Source organism: Marmota flaviventris, chromosome 13 (assembly GCF_047511675.1).
Source record: "Marmota flaviventris isolate mMarFla1 chromosome 13, mMarFla1.hap1, whole genome shotgun sequence".
Taxonomy (NCBI): domain Eukaryota; kingdom Metazoa; phylum Chordata; class Mammalia; order Rodentia; family Sciuridae; genus Marmota; species Marmota flaviventris.
In genome coordinates this window covers 99,162,525-99,179,655 of record NC_092510.1, presented here as the reverse complement: position 1 = coordinate 99,179,655, position 17,131 = coordinate 99,162,525, and the positions used below count along the sequence as shown (strand labels likewise).

Below are 17,131 nucleotides of genomic sequence, written 5' to 3'. Positions count from 1 at the left end.
TGGGGACAGGGTGGTGGCTCTGATCTTGGCCCCCACTCTTACCTCCACTAGGCATTCGACTACCTGCTAGGCCCTGTCCCCCCGCCAGCTGGGCCAGATGCCCCAGACCTGAGCAGCTCAGCAGGCCCTGACCCTGGAGCCAGCAGCCGGTGCCCATGGCAACCACAGCCAGGCAACCGGCCGTGCAAGATGGAGGGAAGGAGGGAGAGGGAGGCGGGAAGGACCGAGGTGGGGGTACCTGGGACTGGAGGTGTGGGTTCCTGGTGTCCGGAATCTGTCTTCGCAGACGGAACCGCCCTGCGGAAGCAAAAGCTGCTCAGCTTCCTGGCAGGGCAGCCCGGGTGACGCGAAGTCCCGGACCTGCAACAGTGGCTGGGCCCCTGGGAGAGGCTCAAGAGGGAGACTTGGGGGAGGCCCAGAGCCTCAGAGCCACTGTCCAGCTCCAGCCTCCTGCCCCAGGAGGCTTTCAGGGACATTCCCCCCTCCCGCCCTCTAGCTCTTGTTCTGGGGCCGGGGTGTGGGTGGCGGGGGGATTATGGGTGTTAATGTCCCACACCTATTTTAAAATCGCTCTATGATGAGCACACAATCAACTGCACATTTAAAGCCTCCGGCTCATCAAGTCCCAGCAGGCGCACACTCTCGTGAAACTGTCACCATAGTCCAGGTGATAAACGGCCATCTCACGCAGAGCCCTCCCTTTTGGGGCTATCCCCATTTTAGAGACAAGGAAACTGAACTCGGGTTCAGGAACTTGCCCAGGGCTCGCCTGGCTGGTAAGGGCGGAGCCAGGACGGAAACACGTCAGCTGGGCTCCGGGCAAGGCTGCCCCCTCTGGGAGGGAAACGTCAGGCCAGGTGTGGTTGGGAGCCCGGGGGCTGACATCTGGGAGGCCAGGGTGGGCTAGAGCCAGGGAGAACGGAGGCTGGCTCCAGATTCACCCAGCTTTCGGAGACATCTCTACTCTGCCCCTTCCCAAAGGTACCTGGAGCCCAGCCAGGACCTGGGAGCAGGAGAGGGCAGCCCCAGAGACAGACCACCCCAGGCACTGTCCCTGCTCTGCCTTGTGGGTCCGGTGTGCTTCTCCTGCCATCAGAGCATGTGACGTACTGAGTTCCATTGCCCCCCAACCATGAATTCTGTGAGGGCCGGGCCACCCCTCAGGTGCTTGTGGCAAGAGTCAGAAGCCCTGCTGGCTGTGCTCTCTGCAGTTCAGCCTCCCTGCAAAAGAGGAGGGCTGGGGTCCTCTCAGAGACAAGGGTCCCTTAGGCCTGCCTGGCCATGTGGGCACAAGCCTCAGCCTGGGTAGAGCCACGTGAGGGACTGCGTGTGCCTGGGAGCATGTTCCTGACCATGCACATGTGTGGGTACCTGTGAGCACCCAGAATTACATACCTAAGAAGGGACATGTATGCGGGCATACCTCTGTGCACCTGGAGGTGGGTACCTGGGAGTGCATGTGTGTGTTTGGGTTTGTGCAAGGATGTGTTTACTTGTGTGCACACGTGCACGTCTGTGCATGCCATGTTCAGGCCGGCATGCGCTCAGAGACTGGCTGGGCAGGTAGACTGGGAAAGCCATGCAGTAAGACACCTGGTAACACACCCTCCCCGCTCAGCCACCAAGGTCCCAGGCTGTGAGGAGGCTGCAGCCTGAGGCAGAAGCTGAGGCCTGGGTCTGGGGGCGGGGAAGACAGGTTAGAAAGGAACGGTAGATGGAGCCCACAGAGCACATGGGCTCTGCAGGCAGAGCTGAGGCTACGGCCTCCACAACTGGTTCCAGCCACTGAAGCCCTGTCAGCAAGGCTGCTCATCTGCAAAACAGGGCAGCGGTAAGGATTTAGAGATGCTGGAGAGAAGCCTGGGGCTGGGCACCACGCGTCCACTGAGCACTCCATACCACTGCCACAGCTGACCTCAGGCGAGTCCCCCACTCTCTAGGCCTCAGTTTCCCCATCTGCACAGCAACCTAAAGCCCCTGGGGTTCAGACACCCCAGGACACTGCTTCCTTCCTGGGGAGGCACCTTGTAGATCCTCTCTGAAGTCAGGCTCCCCCAGCTCGTGAAGGGCCCAGGGCAGGTTTTTCCAGATCCCAGGCCCTGCCCGAGGCCATCCGCTCCAAGGCCAGTGCAGACAGCCTTTGCCAGCAGAAGCCTGGGGTGGAGGAGTGAGCTCGTGTCAAGCTGCCTGCCAGCCTGGTCTCATTGGCAAGGCAGAGGGCATTCTCTGTGGCCCCAGCCAGAGCCACCTGGCTAGTGCCCAGGGAACACGTGCCAGGCCAGCCTAGGCACTTCCTCAGCACAGAGGAAAACTCACGGGGCTCTAAAATGTCAGAGCTGGAGTGACAAGAGGCTGTGTTCAGTCACATGCACGTCATTTCCAGGCCTAAGGAACAACAGGCCCCGGTCATAGGCTAGTGACGTCAAGCCCAGGCTGACTGCAGACTGCTGGCTTCCTACTGCACTCTGCCTGATGCTGCTCCCTGTCCCCTAGGAGACCTTAGGTCCCTCCCCCACTCCACACAGCAAAGGCTCCGAGGACTCACCCCTGTTCTACCTGTTATTTTTCTGTATGCCCTGCACCCTATAGCTCAGGACTACCACTGCAGCTAACATCCCAGTTCAGCTGAATTTGGTTTGTTAGAATTGTTTAAAAACAACAACAACAACCTGGATTCCACCTGGGCCAGCAGATTATCTCCTACTTTGGGGCTTCTTTGTTCAAGGATTTCCGCTCCTGCAGGGTGTTATCATCCGTGTCAGACAGAGCTGGGCTGCAACTCTGCACACTGACAGGAAGGAGGTGCACTGCCCTCCTACAGGTCCAACCTAAACTTTCACTTGACAGGCTTGGGTTATTTCAGGAAAGTTTTGGGTGAAAATCCCCCAAAGGAGCAGCTAGGAGACTAAGTAGGTACATTGGAGCCGGGTAAGAGATGTTTGAACCCTCTCCTGGGAACACTTGGAGGAAAGAGAACACTGATTCATTCATTCGTTCATTTATTTAGGAATAGCCAAGTGCCTGTGGGTGCCTGGCCTATTCCATGTCTAGGGAAGGGCCTACCCTGCAGGAGGGAGGGAGCCAGGGCCTGGAAGATCAACTTCACTCAAGCAGAAATCAAAGCCACAGACCCTGAATTCCAGTGAGGTGCCTCTTTCCACATGGGTGACCACAGGCAAGCCACTCATTTCAGGGCCCTTGTATTTGGTGCTCAACGAAGGCATCTGGCTGTCCTGGCCAGTCTCCCAGGACCCGGGGTGAAGACGAGATGGGTCATGGGAAAGTGCTGGCTCAGCAGGTGGGTCTGGACCTGGCTCCACCCCAAGTCTCCTGGGGCACCTGATTTCACAAGCCCAGGACAGACATGCAGATGGTGGGGGTGCATGTGAGTACTTACTTAGTAGGGCTGAGACTGCAGAGGGTGGGAGTCTCTTCTGCCCTTACCCTGTGCCTGGCCCTGTACAGGAGCTCAGGGGACAGGATTCACCACCCGCTCACTGGGTCTGCTTGCACAGAGCAGAAGAATTACTTCTCATGTAGTGTGCAGGTGGCTCCTTCAGGGACAACCCACATCCCACCCCAGGCTCCCTGCCCTGGATGGAATGTGGAGGGAGACTGAAGGGGGGTTGGAATGAAGAGGATGCCATTTACTACCCAGTGCCAAAGTTCCTGTCCCTTGTCCCTCTGTGATCATTTCAGACTCTACTGTCTTCTTCCCTTGTCACACCCATACCAGGGGCATAGGGACGGGTCTCCTTCCCAGTTTTGCATCTGCACTCCCAGACACAGTGAGCGATGCAAGGACCCAGGAACTGTCCTCCGCAGTCTCCAGAGCCCTTACCAGCCTCCTGCTGTCTGTGAATGAGTCCCAGCCTGGCCCGAGCAGCTCCAACACACAGACAAACAAGCACTGGAGCTGGGGAATGACCCAAGGCCTGTCTCCCCTCTCCGGTCATTGGCCTGGTGATGTGCCTGGGGTCACTGGCCTGGGATCAAAGCCCAGGACCTCTTGGTCTGTCCTTGGGGAAAGGACAGGTCTGTTCCTGCCCTGACACCTGCAGCAAGGTCTAGCTGCTCAGGAGCAGACAGCTCCATTTCACTGGCCCCCTCAGAATGAGCCCTGGCAGGATGGAAGAGGATTTTCCTTCATTTCACAATGAACCCTGCTTCCCTGGAGGGTGCAGCCAGCCGCCCAGGGGCCAAAGGCAACAACCCAGAGGGCGGACATTTCCTGTGGAGGGGCCCCTCCCATAGAGCCCAGCCCAGGGCCAGCAGGAAATGGGGTTGGGAGGATCCCCCAAGGACAGCAGCGACTGTGCCCTCTGCAGGTAAAGGAACCCAGTCACACCCACGTCCCTGAGCAGGTAGTCAGGGCCCTGTGTCCATCTGCCCAGGGTAAACTGAGGCTCAGGGAAAAGTGAGACGCCCAAGACCCAGAGGGCAGGGCTGCAGCGCTGGGGCTGGAACTCTAGTTTTATGCCAAGAAAAACAGGTGGGGACAGATGGTGAGTCGGAGCGGGATTGGGAGCCCCATACCCTCGGGACTCCCAAAGTCTCCATTTGGGGGCTTCATGGTACAGAGGAAGCCAGATCCAAGAGGGAAAAATCCAGAAAGAACCTCGGCTAGCACAGGGGACACATCATCTGTCCTACCTCCCAGATCCGAGACTTGTGTCCCCAACTGGCGCCCCAGACCCCAGGAACCAAAATTTGGGCGCCAGCGTGTGATCAACAGAAACCCCGGTGTGGGCCTCCTTCCCTCGTGCCCGGCCGAAGCCCCGGGTGCGAGGCGTTTCGGGAGTCTGCGCGCTCGGACAGGGATCGGGGAGGGGGTGACCTAGAGCAGAGAGCGGGAAGCGGAGGGGCCGGGGGCTACTCACCGGGATCCAGGCGGCGGTGGCAGGCGGCGGAGCAGGGCCGGGAGAGGCGCGCATCCCGGGTTATAAGCACGGGGCCGGGGGCAGGGCTGGGGACCTGGGACACGTGGGGGCACGCGCGCGAGAGGCCCCGCCCCCAGGCCGGGCCCCCACCGGGAGCCTCTAAGAATTTGAGGCCACTGGCGGGTGGGCGGGTCCCGGCCTCTTCCTCCTGCTTGCCCCGCCCCTTTCCTCCCCGCCGCCCGCCCTCCGCCCCGGGCCCCGCGCCAGCGCAGCCTCCCGGGGGCGCACGGGCGTGGGCGCGCGCGGCGCGGGTCTCCGGCCCGGTTTGCGAGCTGGTGGCGCCTACGAAGGCGGCGGTGGCTGGAACCTGCGTAACCGGCAGGGTGATCGCGGCCTTCTTGCTGGAGACTCGCCGCCTGGCACTTGGGGAGCGTTCAGAGTGCCTGGAGGCGAGAGCTGGAATAAAGGTTGCTTAAGCACAGAACTTGGAGCTGTCTTGACCCGGTGCCGCCGGTGCCGCCGGGCCTCAGGCGCCTTCTGCGGCCCTGAAAGCACCTCCCTTCCCCCCACACTGGCCCCTGAGCCCGAGTCCAGGTGCAGAGGAGAGAACAGGGTGGAACTGGCCCTGGATGGCTTGGGTTGCATCCCTCAGCCCAGGATGACTGCTTCTGGCTGTCTCCCCAGAGCCTGGCGCCTGGCCAAATTCCCCCGGGGCACCCAGTAAATGGTGAATAAAAGACCTGCTGACCACTGACCCATTGGACAGCGGGGAAGGTTGGGGTCACAGAGGTGAATCCTTGGCCTTGTAAATGACCTGGAGTTGTGATGGGCATGGTCTGCAGCTCCCAGCGGCAAGCACTGGGCCACACCCCAGGAAAACACCAGGTCCCAGGGGCCTGGCCAAGGCCATTGCTCGCAGCTGGGACTGGCCCCAAGTGGAGAAGTACCTGAAATCAAGTAGCTCTGACTCCTGGGCAAGTGGGAGCCCTGCACCTCACCGCCTACCACCCTGAGTCGCCACCAGGCTCTTGGTGGGGCTGTTGGTCCTGCCAGTCAGTGCCTGTCCCCTCTGCCCACTGCTGCGTCACTCCAGCCCTGTCAGGAGCAGTAACTGAGAGTCCTTCTAGGAGGGAAGGGTCTCCAACCAACTCAAACAAAACCACAGCTTCAGGACCCTCGTGAATGCCCTAGCCTTGGGGTATCCAAACCCAGGTCGTGGCCCATGATGACTAGGGGGCCTAGTGAGCCATATGAGACTGGGCGCCCTGGGGTGGCTTGAGAACCCTCCTGTCAGGAAAGTGTGACAGCTGCCCCTGGACCTCACCAAACCCTGGGCCTTCCACACCAGCAGAAAGCACGCGAGGAAAGAACGCACCAGCAGTGGCCGCAGCCCCGTGGCCTCACAACAGCCATTTCCAACTGCAGCCTGTTTCCCCCTCACAGCCTGCCAGGGGAGGGTGAGGTCCCATCTTCAAGGATACCCCCAAATCTATTACCCCATGATACAGACAGGAACCCGAAACACAGCGAGGATGTGTGTTTCCTGAGGCCACACAGCAAGTCAGTGGCATAGCAGAACTAGAAGCCAGTCCCTGAAGCCCTGGCCCAAACCCTCCTCTTTAGCTCAGGTTTGAGCTGAACTGATGGAGGAGTTGAGGTCCCAGTCCCATGGCCACAGGGACCTTGTACTCTCTGGTACAGAAATGGCTCTCGTCCAGTGGATGGTCCCTTCCTGATACACAGGCACTGGTGACATGAGGGGCAGTAGGATTATTCTCTTCTGAGAACACAGGAGCCCAAACTGCCACCAGAGGCCTTATACACAGAGTAGACAGTTTCCCAGAGGCAGAGGTCTAGTTCAGGTAGACTGGCCAGCTCCTGGATGAGCACCCCGCCATCTGCTAGGTGGACATTTAACCCTACCCCAGATCTCATCCTACAGAGAAGTTCCTGGGTTTGGGGTGGGGTATGGTCAAAGGGGATCCCCCACTGGACCTGAGCCACCATAGCTTTTTTTTTTTTTTTTTTGTGGTACCAGGGATTGAGCTCAGGGGCACTTGGTCACTGAGCCACATCCCAGCCCTATTTTGTATTTTATTTAGAGATAGGGTCTCACTGAGTTGCTTAGTGCTTTGCCATTGCTGAGGCTGGCTTTGAGCCATGATCCTCCTGTCTCAGCCTCCCCAGCCACTGGGATTACAGGTGTGTGCCACCGTGCCCAGCCCCCCACCATAACCTTTGACTTTCATCTTACCCCCTTCCCACACCTAGGTCAGAGCTCCTCAAGGTTATACCTTCTAGCCAAGTGATCTTGGGTAATATCTCTAAAAACAGCAGGACCTAGGCATGGATGGGTAGAGAAACTGAGGTACTGGGACCTGAATATCCAAATCTACTAAGTATATCCAGGCTGCCCCCTTTCTCTCCACCTCCATCTCTTCCACAGTGGTCTGCCATCTTCTATTACTCAGACCATTAGAAGGTCTTACTCAAATCTCCTGGCTGGTTTCCCTGCTTACCCCAAGGCCCTCCAAACTTTACTCCACCAAATAGCTAGAGAGTTCTTAAAAACTCAAATCAGAACAGGTTATATGTATCCTTAAAACTCTTTGATGATTCATCTTTTTCCCCATATCAATTTCGGGTTGTTCTGGAGTTGACTGAGGATTTTCCCCATTGAATTAAGTGGCTACTTGTGTTGAAAATTAATTGGGTCTGCTTCTGTACTCCTTGATTCTGTACCATTGATTTACTTACCTACCTTTATGTCAATACCATGTCATCTTGCTTAATGTATGATTATAGTAAGTCTTGAAGGACATCTCCTCCAATTTTGACCTGTTGTTTACCTGTTTTGACCATTCTGTGTCCTTTGCACTTCTATATTAATAGTAGAAACAGCTTGTCAGCTTATATAAAAAGCCTGTAGGGGGCTGGGGCTGTAGCTCAGTGGCAGAGCGCTTGCCTAGCATGTGTGAGGCACTGGGTTCAAGTCTCAGCACCACATGAAAATAAATAAACAAAGGTATTGTGTCCATCTACAATAAATAAATAAATAAATAAATGCCTGTGAGGACTTTGAAAATTTCATTACATCTATAGATCATCTTGGGAGAAAGTAGGCAAATTAACAACATTGAGTTTTCGATCCATGAACATGGTATATCTGTATTTATTTATAACTTATTACATTTCTTCAGCATTAAGAAATCCAAAACTGTTTATTAAAAATAAGCATTTTTATATGCATGCACAATTGTGTTGCTCATGAAAATCCGTCCAACCTGTAGGGCTACATCTTGAGATAGCCTTTATTTGTGGAGAGTTCAGTTTAGTTTAACTTAGTTTTTAGTGAGTTTAGTTTTAGTTTTAGAGGTAATTCTCTAATACAGTGATGGAGTTCATACACTCGAGTGGTAGAAACCTGGTCCTTTGATGTGGAATCCCAGGTAAGACTCTTTTGAACATGTAAATCAGCAGAACTCCTCAGGTTGCTTCAGTTGACGAGGTTCCAAATAGATCAGGGTGGAGTGGACATCCTCCACGTGGGAAACAACATGTAACTCTCCTGGGAAAGGCCTGGGGTCTCTGATAGTGGCATGAACAATCCCACCTCTCGTGTTAGAGGAGAGAGGGTTTTTGTGGTTGCAGGTATGGTTGACCCAGCACCCAACTCTGGAATGAATATTTTGTTGGACAACTTGCCAGGTGGAGGCCTGTTCTCAGGCAAAGGTCCAAGTCTTCCATTCAAAGAAGAAAAGGGCCTGGCATGTTGGGGCATCTTTGATGGGTGGTATAAAAGACCTCAGTTTAAATGGAGATTCTAAAAGACCCATGTTAGCTCAGTTGTCTGAACAATGTTTTATGGTTTTCAGTTACAGGTCTTACTTACCTTTCATCAAATTTACTTCTGAGTATTTTAACTTTTTGATGATATTGCAAATAATATTTTAATTTTCTAATTGTTTGTTGTTAGAATATACAATTATTTTTTGTATATTGGCCTTGAATTTTGCAACCTTGCTAAATTCACTTATCAATTATAGTTTTTTATAAATAACTTAGAATTTTCTATGTAGATAATAATGTGGTTTTACTTTTTCCTTTATTAGCTTTGTGCCTTTTTTTCTTGCCTTCTTGTTGAATAGAATGAGAGTAGCTATCCTTGTTCATGATCTAGAGAAAAACATTCATTCAGTCTTTCATGGTTGAGTACATTGCTAGTTGTAGTTCTTTCATAGATTTTTTTTTATTCTAATTTTTTGGGAAGTTTTATCATGAGTAGTGCTGAATTTTGTCACTTTTTCTATATTTATTGAAATGGTTTTGCAATTTTCTCTTTTATTTTGTAAATGTGATGAATTACATTGGTTTTCAGGTATTGAACCAATCTTGCATACCTAGAATAATTATATCTCAATAAAGTTGATTTTATTTTAATTTTTGTGCTACTAGGGATTGAACTCAGGGGTGCCTTACCACTGAGGTACTTCTCTAGCCCTTTTTAAAAAAATACTTTTTAAATTGTCAATGAACCTTTATTTTATTTATTAATTTATTTATATGTGGTGCTGAGACTTGAATCTGGTGCCTCACACATGCTAGGTAAGTGCTCTACCACTGAGCCACAGCCCCAGCCCCTTTTTATTTTTTATTTTGAATCAGAGTCTTGCTAATTTTCCAAGATTGGCATCAAACTTGTGATTTTCCTGCCTCAGCCTCCCTTGGGGCTAAAATTATGGGTGTATGCCACCATGCCCAGCTGGATTTTTAAAATTTTAAGGAAAAAAGGAGGGGAGGGGCTTTCAGCTAAAAGAGATATAAACAATCACCATGGATAGATTTCATTTGGATCCTATATTTTTTAAGAGCAAAAGAAATATCTTTCTGAGTAATTGTAAGTGTGAATACTGATGGGATATTTGATGACATCAAGGAATTACTATGGATTTAATTTTTTTTATTTTTATTTATTTATTTTTTTTATTTTTGGGACTAGGGTTTTGGCTCAATGACAGAGAGCTTGCCTCACATGTGTGAGGCCCTGGGTTCGATTTTCAGCACCACATATAAAGAAATACAACAAAGGTCCATCAGCAACTAATAAAATATTTAAAAATTTTAAATTTGTTTTAATTAGTTATACATGACAGTAGACAATATTTATACACTTTGATATATCATACCTAGATAGGGTATAATTCTCATTTTTCTGATTGTACATGTTAGAAACACATTGGTCATGCAGTCATATATGTATATAAGGTAATACGGTCGGTCTCATTCTACTCTATCCCCTCCCCACTGCTTTCACTCCCCTCTACCTAATCTAAGGTAACTCTATTCTTCCCTAGTGCCCCCACCCCTTATCGTGAATTGGCACCCACATATTAAAGAAAACGTTCAGCCTTGGTTGTTCGGATTGACTCATTTCACTTAGCATGATATTCTCCAACTCCATCCATTTACCGGCACATGCCATAATTTCATTCTTCTTGAAAGCTGAGTAATAGTCCATTGAACATATATACCACATGTTCTTTATCCATTCATCTCTTGAAGGACTGCACCTCATAGACCCTGCAACTATTGATTGTTTTAGATGTAATACTAATGATATTGTAGTTTTTTTTCAATCGTAAAGCTTTAGAGACAGGCACTGAAATATTAACGAATGAAATGATTATTTGAAAAAAAAAAAAAAAAGACTTTGATGGTCCCCATCACTCTTAGGATCAAAACCAGAGGCTTGAACCTCCGCTCCTGGGTCCTCACCAGCCGTGGTGGCTTGCTTGTGGTTGCTGCCATGTCAGGCTCTTTCCTTCTGAATGGTCTTGGCATGTGCTGTTCCTTAGAGATGCCTCTCTGATCCCTTCCCCCTCCTTGCCAGGCCAGTCCTTGTCATTTGTTGTCCTGCTGGCACATGGCAGAGGCCTGACATCTCCAGCAACAGGAGGGAACCGAGGCTCCGGCCTGTCTCCCACCCCCACTTCTGCTGTCTTGGCCCAGACCACTATCACTCCACCTGTGCCCTGTGGACACCCCTCACCTGACTTCTGCCTGTGCCTGGCTCACCCTCCAAGGCCTGCTGCACACTGCACCCAGGGTGGCTTTTCCCAGGCTGGACTTGTAACCGTGGTCCACTTTATGCCTTGAATACAGCCCTTGCTGCTCTGCCACTGCCACTTACTTTTTAAATGGACATGTTTCTGTCTCTTCCTCTCCCCCTTCTCCCCCTAATCTCTCCCCATCTCTCCTAATCTCAGGGGAAACAGGATGACCTTTCTTCCTCCCATCCTAGGCAGAGTTATCTGTCCTTGAGCACACACCCACCAGAGGAATGAAGTCATGCAGACTTTGGGGGTGGCAGAAGGTCTCAGAAGTGACCATCTCCCAAATCAACAATGAGTTACAACTCCAACAGAGAATGTCATCTCTTGAAAAGCCCCCTGTTCCTGCTGAGTGCAGAATCACAGCCTCTGGGACAGCCTGTGCTTCTCCTTTGCTAGGGAAGCAATAAACCTTCCTTTTCCCTTTTCTCAAAAATTGTGTGCTGTTCTTATTATTGGATTGGAATTGGGGACAAGGACCAAGCTTTTGGCAACAGGCTCTGACTCCTATGACCACTTGTTTGAGCTGCCAAGGGCAAGCTGAATGGATGGCATAGAACTGAGTCCCCAGCAAGCTGCACACCTGCTTGCAGCCTGTGCACGTGACCACAGAGAGGCCTCTTTCCTGTCTTCTGCCTCTGTCCCCCGCCACCCCAGGGCTCTGCACGGAGGGGCCTGTGTAGAGACTTGAAGATGTCACCCTGCAGTCATCTCTAGGTTGGACCAGAAGTCACTTCATGAATGCCCACACCTGGGCAATGGCCCCAGAAACAGAGAATGACCTCCAGGCTGGACCTCAGGTTCCAGTCCCCACCAGGAGGAACACAGAGTCCAGTCGTGGGATTCTTGGAAGAGCCGCAGCGGGAGTTTAATGAGTGACCCGTGGTTGTTTTCCAAATCCCTGATGGTGCCTCTGCTATCAGGCGGCACCAGGGGGCCGGGCGCCTGGACAGGGCCTTGGCCAATGACAGTTCACACTGGAAAAACAGATGTGGAAAACACCCCGTCTGGCTCTGGCTGCTGCTCCCCAGGCGGGCGGCGCTCCCACCAGGTGACCATCCCCGAGGGTGGGTGGGGGGCTGGGAGGTGGAGGCGGCCTGGGTCTGGGCCTGGGTTCCACCTGGTCTGCCACAGGCTTGCTGCATGGTACTGGGCAAGTCCCCCCTTTCACCAGCCTGTTGCACAGCCTCAGACGGAAGGGGGGGACACGGGGTGAAGGAGGGCCTGGCTGACGGCACTGGCGTTTCCAATCGGCAGGAGCGTCCTCTCCTCCTGCCCAGGTTCTCCGGCTCCTCCTTCCCCTCCTTCCCTGGAGACTTGAGGCAGGGAAGTCAAAAGGTCAGAGCCTGCACTCAGATGGCCTGGCTGAGGCTGTGTGAGCTCAGACAGGTGGCCACCTCCTCTGAGTCCCCATTCCCTCATCTGTGAAATGGGGACCCTGTGTCTTGCTTTTGGGGTCTTGGAAGGGTAAGATGAACTCAAGCTTATAAGACACAGAGCAGGGACTTAACAAACATTACAATCAGCAAGGGCCTGGGTGACCCTGGGGATCAGCCAGCATGAGAGCTGTCGGCCCTGGCTTCTCTTGGGCTCAAACTTCCTGGCTCCATGAAATAACAGCCCAGCAGGCAGCAGGGCTGGGGGAGGCCCAGCAGCCCCCCAGGGCTGCACAAAGAGGGGCCCAAGGGAGGTCCTCACAGCCGGCTCCAGACAAAGAGGGTTGGGGGCCTGGGAACCCCTCCCCCTCCCCCTCCCCGCCTCTGCTCCACCCAGCCCGGAATCCCAGCAGGGTCAGAGACAGCGGTACAGCTTGGGGCAAACTAAGAACAACTTTTGGTGCTGGGGTTGTGACTCAGTGGTAAGAGCACTTGCCTAGCATGTGTGAGGCACTGGGTTCAATCCTCAGCACCACATACAAATCAATAAAGGTCCATCAACAACTAAAAAATATTAAAAAAAAAAAATAAAAGAACAACTTTCATGTTGTAAGTGCAAAAAATCAAAATCAGATTAAAATAATAGTAGTAATAATAATAATGAATACGAATAAAAAATAAAAGAAAACTTCACGACACGTGAAAATACTTGAACCGTGAGCATTCATTCCAAGAAAGTTCTACGGATGGACGGACGTCACCCACTGTGTGTGTGGCTGCTTTTGTGCCCCAAAGTACAGGCCAGCCGTGGCCAGAGATGGATATCCCGAAAGGCCCAACGGGTTGACCACCTGGCTTAAGGGAAACCAGCTTTGAAAGTAGAAGCGCCCCGGGGAGGACCCTGCAGGGGCTCCAAGGCAGGAGTCTGGGGTCCCAGTCTGACCATTAACCAGTCACCTTTCCTCAAGTGACCTGGGGCTCGTCCCCTCCCGGAGCCTCCCCTCCTCCAGCTGTAAAGTAGAAATAGCCGGCTTTCCTGTCACCAGAGAGGTGATCAGAGGTGGCTGTGTCATGCTGAGGTGGGGGGAGACACACCTCTCCAAAACCTCGGCAAGAGACAGTGGGAAGTCACCTAGGCAGGGGCTGCGCCCAGCCCAGGAGGAAGAGCAAGGACAGGGGAGGGGGGGGAGCAGCAGCCCTGGGTCTTCCCTGACTCAGACCCTGCCCCAGCGCGTGGGAGACCCGCTGGATCCTTTGCTCCCGCCTTGCCAGCCGCCTTTCTGACCCATCTCTCCCTGCCCCTGCCCTCCTTGCTCCACAGCTGCCCCACTCACGCAGGGCCCTGCACCCGCTGTTCCCTCTGTCCAGAACGTCCTGTGTGCAGGGTTCCCTCCTTCACCGTCATCAAGTCTCTCCGCAAATGCCACCTGTCGTGGTGTAAACTAATCAATAAAAGCAGTCAGAGTGTAAGTTGTAGGTTATAGATCAGTAAAAAAAATAGAGATGTAAAGTTTTGATAAGTGAATTAAGACAATGATAAAGCACGAACTGTCACAGGCAGGCCGGGGACTCCATTTTGCTGCCTTCTGTAAAAACTGTCACAGGAGCTGTTTCTGAGAAACAGAAACGAAAGCTGTCTTCTTATAAAAATTGTTTTCCTGCACTCTGTACCCCCAGAGTGCGCCATGCCCTGGGTTTGAGTACATTCATGGGTCTACATGACTTTGAAATAGATGATGGCCTGCTCAGCTGAAACTCGGGATACGGGTGTCTAACACTTGCTGGGACCTGGTTTACTAAGTTGTAAGCTAACTGCTTTATTAGCCTCTGTCACTCGCTTGCTTGCCTGACACTGAGAAAGCCCCTGAGTTATGGCTTTCATCCTAAATTCCCAAGACACAGGCCAGGAAACTGCTGTTCTCCCACAGAGAGTCTCTACGGGTGGGGGACAGTTCCTGGCCAGGTAAATAAAGCTTGCTTTTGTTTGAATTTGGGCTTGGAGTGTTTTCTGAGGAGGCTCCCCATGACACCACCGGCCCATCGAAAACTGCCCCCTAACATCTACCCACCCTCCCAACTTTGCTTTCCTCCCTGGGACCCCCCTCCCCAGGTCAGGGGTACACTCACTCTTCATGTCTTCCTTTGCCACCAGAACATGAAGTCAGGGTGCTAGGATCTGATGCCACTGCCAGGAGCCAATGAATCTTGTGAATGACTGAATGAATTTAATCCGTTCATTATAATAATTTTAATAATTAAATAATGATCTCATTTATCTGTGGAATTTGTTTGTTTGTTTTTTTTTGGTTCAACCACTGAGCCCCATCCCCAGACCTATTTTTTGTATTTTATTTAGAGACAGGGTCTCACTAAGTTGCTTAGGGCCTTGCTTTTGCTGAGGCTGGCTTTGAACTTTCAATCCTCCTGCCTCAGCCTCCGGAGCCGGGATTACAGGCATGTGCCACTGCACCTGGCAAGCTTTTTTTTTTTTTTTTTTGACAAATTAAATAGAAATGGAGAACAAATGGCTCAGGGGCGGGGGTGGGGAGGAATCAGGGAGATGTAAGTCAAAGGCTTACACAGGCTGCCAGTGTTCTGGATGAGGCCAGAAAGCTACCAGGTGAAGGCTGGAGTTAGGAAGAGTATTAAGAGTTTCTGTTAATAGAGTAGATGTGAGGTGCTCTAGCCACCCAAGGAAAAAGAGCATGTAAGATAAATATGTTAATTTGCTTGACTCTTTCAATCTGTCTCAGGTCCACCATCCTTGTTCTCCTGAACTGCCTGGGGCTGCTAAAATCTTACACAGCTGCGTGACAATCCAGCTGGGATTGTGTCTGTACTGAAGATGTACAGGTTATCTTCTTCTTTCCCCCCTGCCATTATTCCCTAAACAATACAGTGTAGCAGCTATTTGCAAATCATTGGCTTGTCTTAGGTGATCCGGAGAGGATCCAAAGCATATAGGAAGATGTGCATAATTATATGTGAATATTTTGCGGTGGATTTCGGAATCCACCAGGGTCTTGGAACAAACCCCCTGAGGATATTGGGAGACAAATTATATTTTTAAAAATCACGTTGTAAATGCAATTTTGCTATTTAAATAATTTTTAAAATAATTTTCTTTTGCTACTATGTGTTGTCATTAATTCTTCTCCCAGCCCTAGGGAAAGGGGAGTCTTACTGCACTATTCATATCTCCTAAGAAATGAGGCCAGAGAGGGGGCAGAGGCCACGCTTCTGCAAGGCGCTGGGTCCCCGGGACTCCTACTCCAGTGCTCCACCAAAACGGAAAGGACCAGAGCCCCTCCACCAAAGTAAAATAACTGGACAAAGAAACCAGGTGGGTTAGAAACACTTGCTTTCATATTACACACACTGGGTTCAGGATGACAGTGTGGGGTGTGGATGGGGACAGGCCCCTCCCGGTGTCCCGGGAGGCTTCACGCCCCCTCCCCCGCCCCAGCCTGTGGCTGTGCTACCTAAGGGCAGCTCGCTGTCCAGGGGTCAAGGCTGTTTGCAGGGCCGTGTTTACCGAAAGTTCCGCTGACGCACGGGGCGGGAGAAGAGGACGTTCCACTTGCCACAGCAGGTGTCACGGACCGGGGCCACCCTGTCCCTCCCGCAGCTTGGCCGGGGTGGTGGGGTGGCCCGGCTCCTCCCCATTGGGGGTCACACCAGCCACCGAGCTGGAGCCGATGACCTTCTCCCCTTCAGTAGGGATAGGGCGACACAGCGATGAGCAGGACGAACACGCTCTGGTGGCGCGGCGCTGCGGCGCGCACGGTGAGCCGGTAGAGGCCCGCGCGGGTGAGCGCGCGGCGGGTGTAGACGGCGCCGTGTCCCGAGCGCAGCGCGCGCAGCGCAAACGGGCTGCGCGGGTCGGGCTCCAGCACGCTGAGCTCCGTGCGGTTGGCGGGGACGCCGGCCTCGGAGAAGGCGGCCAGGCGCGCCACGTCGTGGTGGGCGCGCACGCCCAGGGGCAGCGGCAGCAGCCGGTACTGCAACGTGGAGGGGCCGCCGGCGCTGCAGTCCAGCGAGCAGCGGCGGAAGCAAGTCCTGCGGGCCGCACAGACAGACAGACTGACTCCAGGCTGCCCTCCGAGCGGCCGAACTTCACCCCCAGCCCCCGTTGCTCTGCCCAAGCTGCCCGTCTCCCCGCGCCTCAAATACCTTCCCTAGAAGTGTCCCTGTTAGCCCATTTTAGAGACCATCAAACGGAGGCCCAAAGGGGCCAGAGCCATGCCCTTCGGGGACCAAGGAGGAGGAGTCCTTCGGGGACCAAGCCCCAGGCAGCGCTGCCCGAAGGAGGCAGCGACAAAACTCTGCTGTGCTCTGTGGGAGCGGAAGTGCCCTGAGCTGAGTCACACCTGGGTTTGCAGCTCAGAGACACCGGGTCCCACCTTGCTGGACATCCACTTCCCGACCAGCCTCCACTTCCACATTTGTAAGGCCCAGGGCAAGTCACCCACCCCAGGAAACCTTTCTGGTTGCAGCAGCTCCTGACCCCAAGGTCCTCATGTCTCTGTGCCACTTCATGAGTGTCTGTGGCCCCGGAGTGGTGAGGGAAGTGTGGTGTGTTCAGTGTCTGCCACCCGGGGTCTGGGGTGTGCCTCTGGCTCATTGTGCATTTGGGGGCCTGGAGCTTGTGTTTGGCGAGTTCCTCTTCCCACCTCCGGCCTCTCTGCCCTGAGCTCCCTGCAAGTGGGCCTGCCACGTGAGGAGCGCAGGGAATGCAGCATCAAGGCGAGCTGCGCCCTGGCTG

At 53.1% G+C, this 17,131-nt stretch overlaps 2 protein-coding genes across 3 annotated transcripts in view; both read right to left on the bottom strand.

Moving 5' to 3' along the window:
• The window catches only part of Ass1 (argininosuccinate synthase 1), a 45,756-nt gene extending 40,770 nt beyond the window's left edge, over positions 1-4,986 (bottom strand). Inside the window, exons 1-2 of one of the 2 annotated variants that reach the window (XM_027936504.2) lie at positions 4,881-4,983; positions 239-297 (exon numbers count right to left, since the gene is read on the bottom strand). The gene's annotated coding sequence lies outside the window, so the exon portion shown is untranslated. Of the gene's footprint in view, positions 1-238; positions 298-4,880 lie in introns of both variants that reach the window. The other variant, XM_027936513.2, reaches the window with a different exon arrangement.
• Positions 4,987-15,769: 10,783 nt separating this feature from the next.
• Positions 15,770-17,131, bottom strand: part of Hmcn2 (hemicentin 2) — a 122,287-nt gene continuing 120,925 nt past the window's right edge. The window contains exon 98 of the mRNA XM_027945383.2: positions 15,770-16,425. Coding sequence (XP_027801184.2) covers positions 16,080-16,425 — 346 coding nt within the window. The 3' untranslated portion in view covers positions 15,770-16,079. The remainder of the gene's footprint in view (positions 16,426-17,131) is intronic.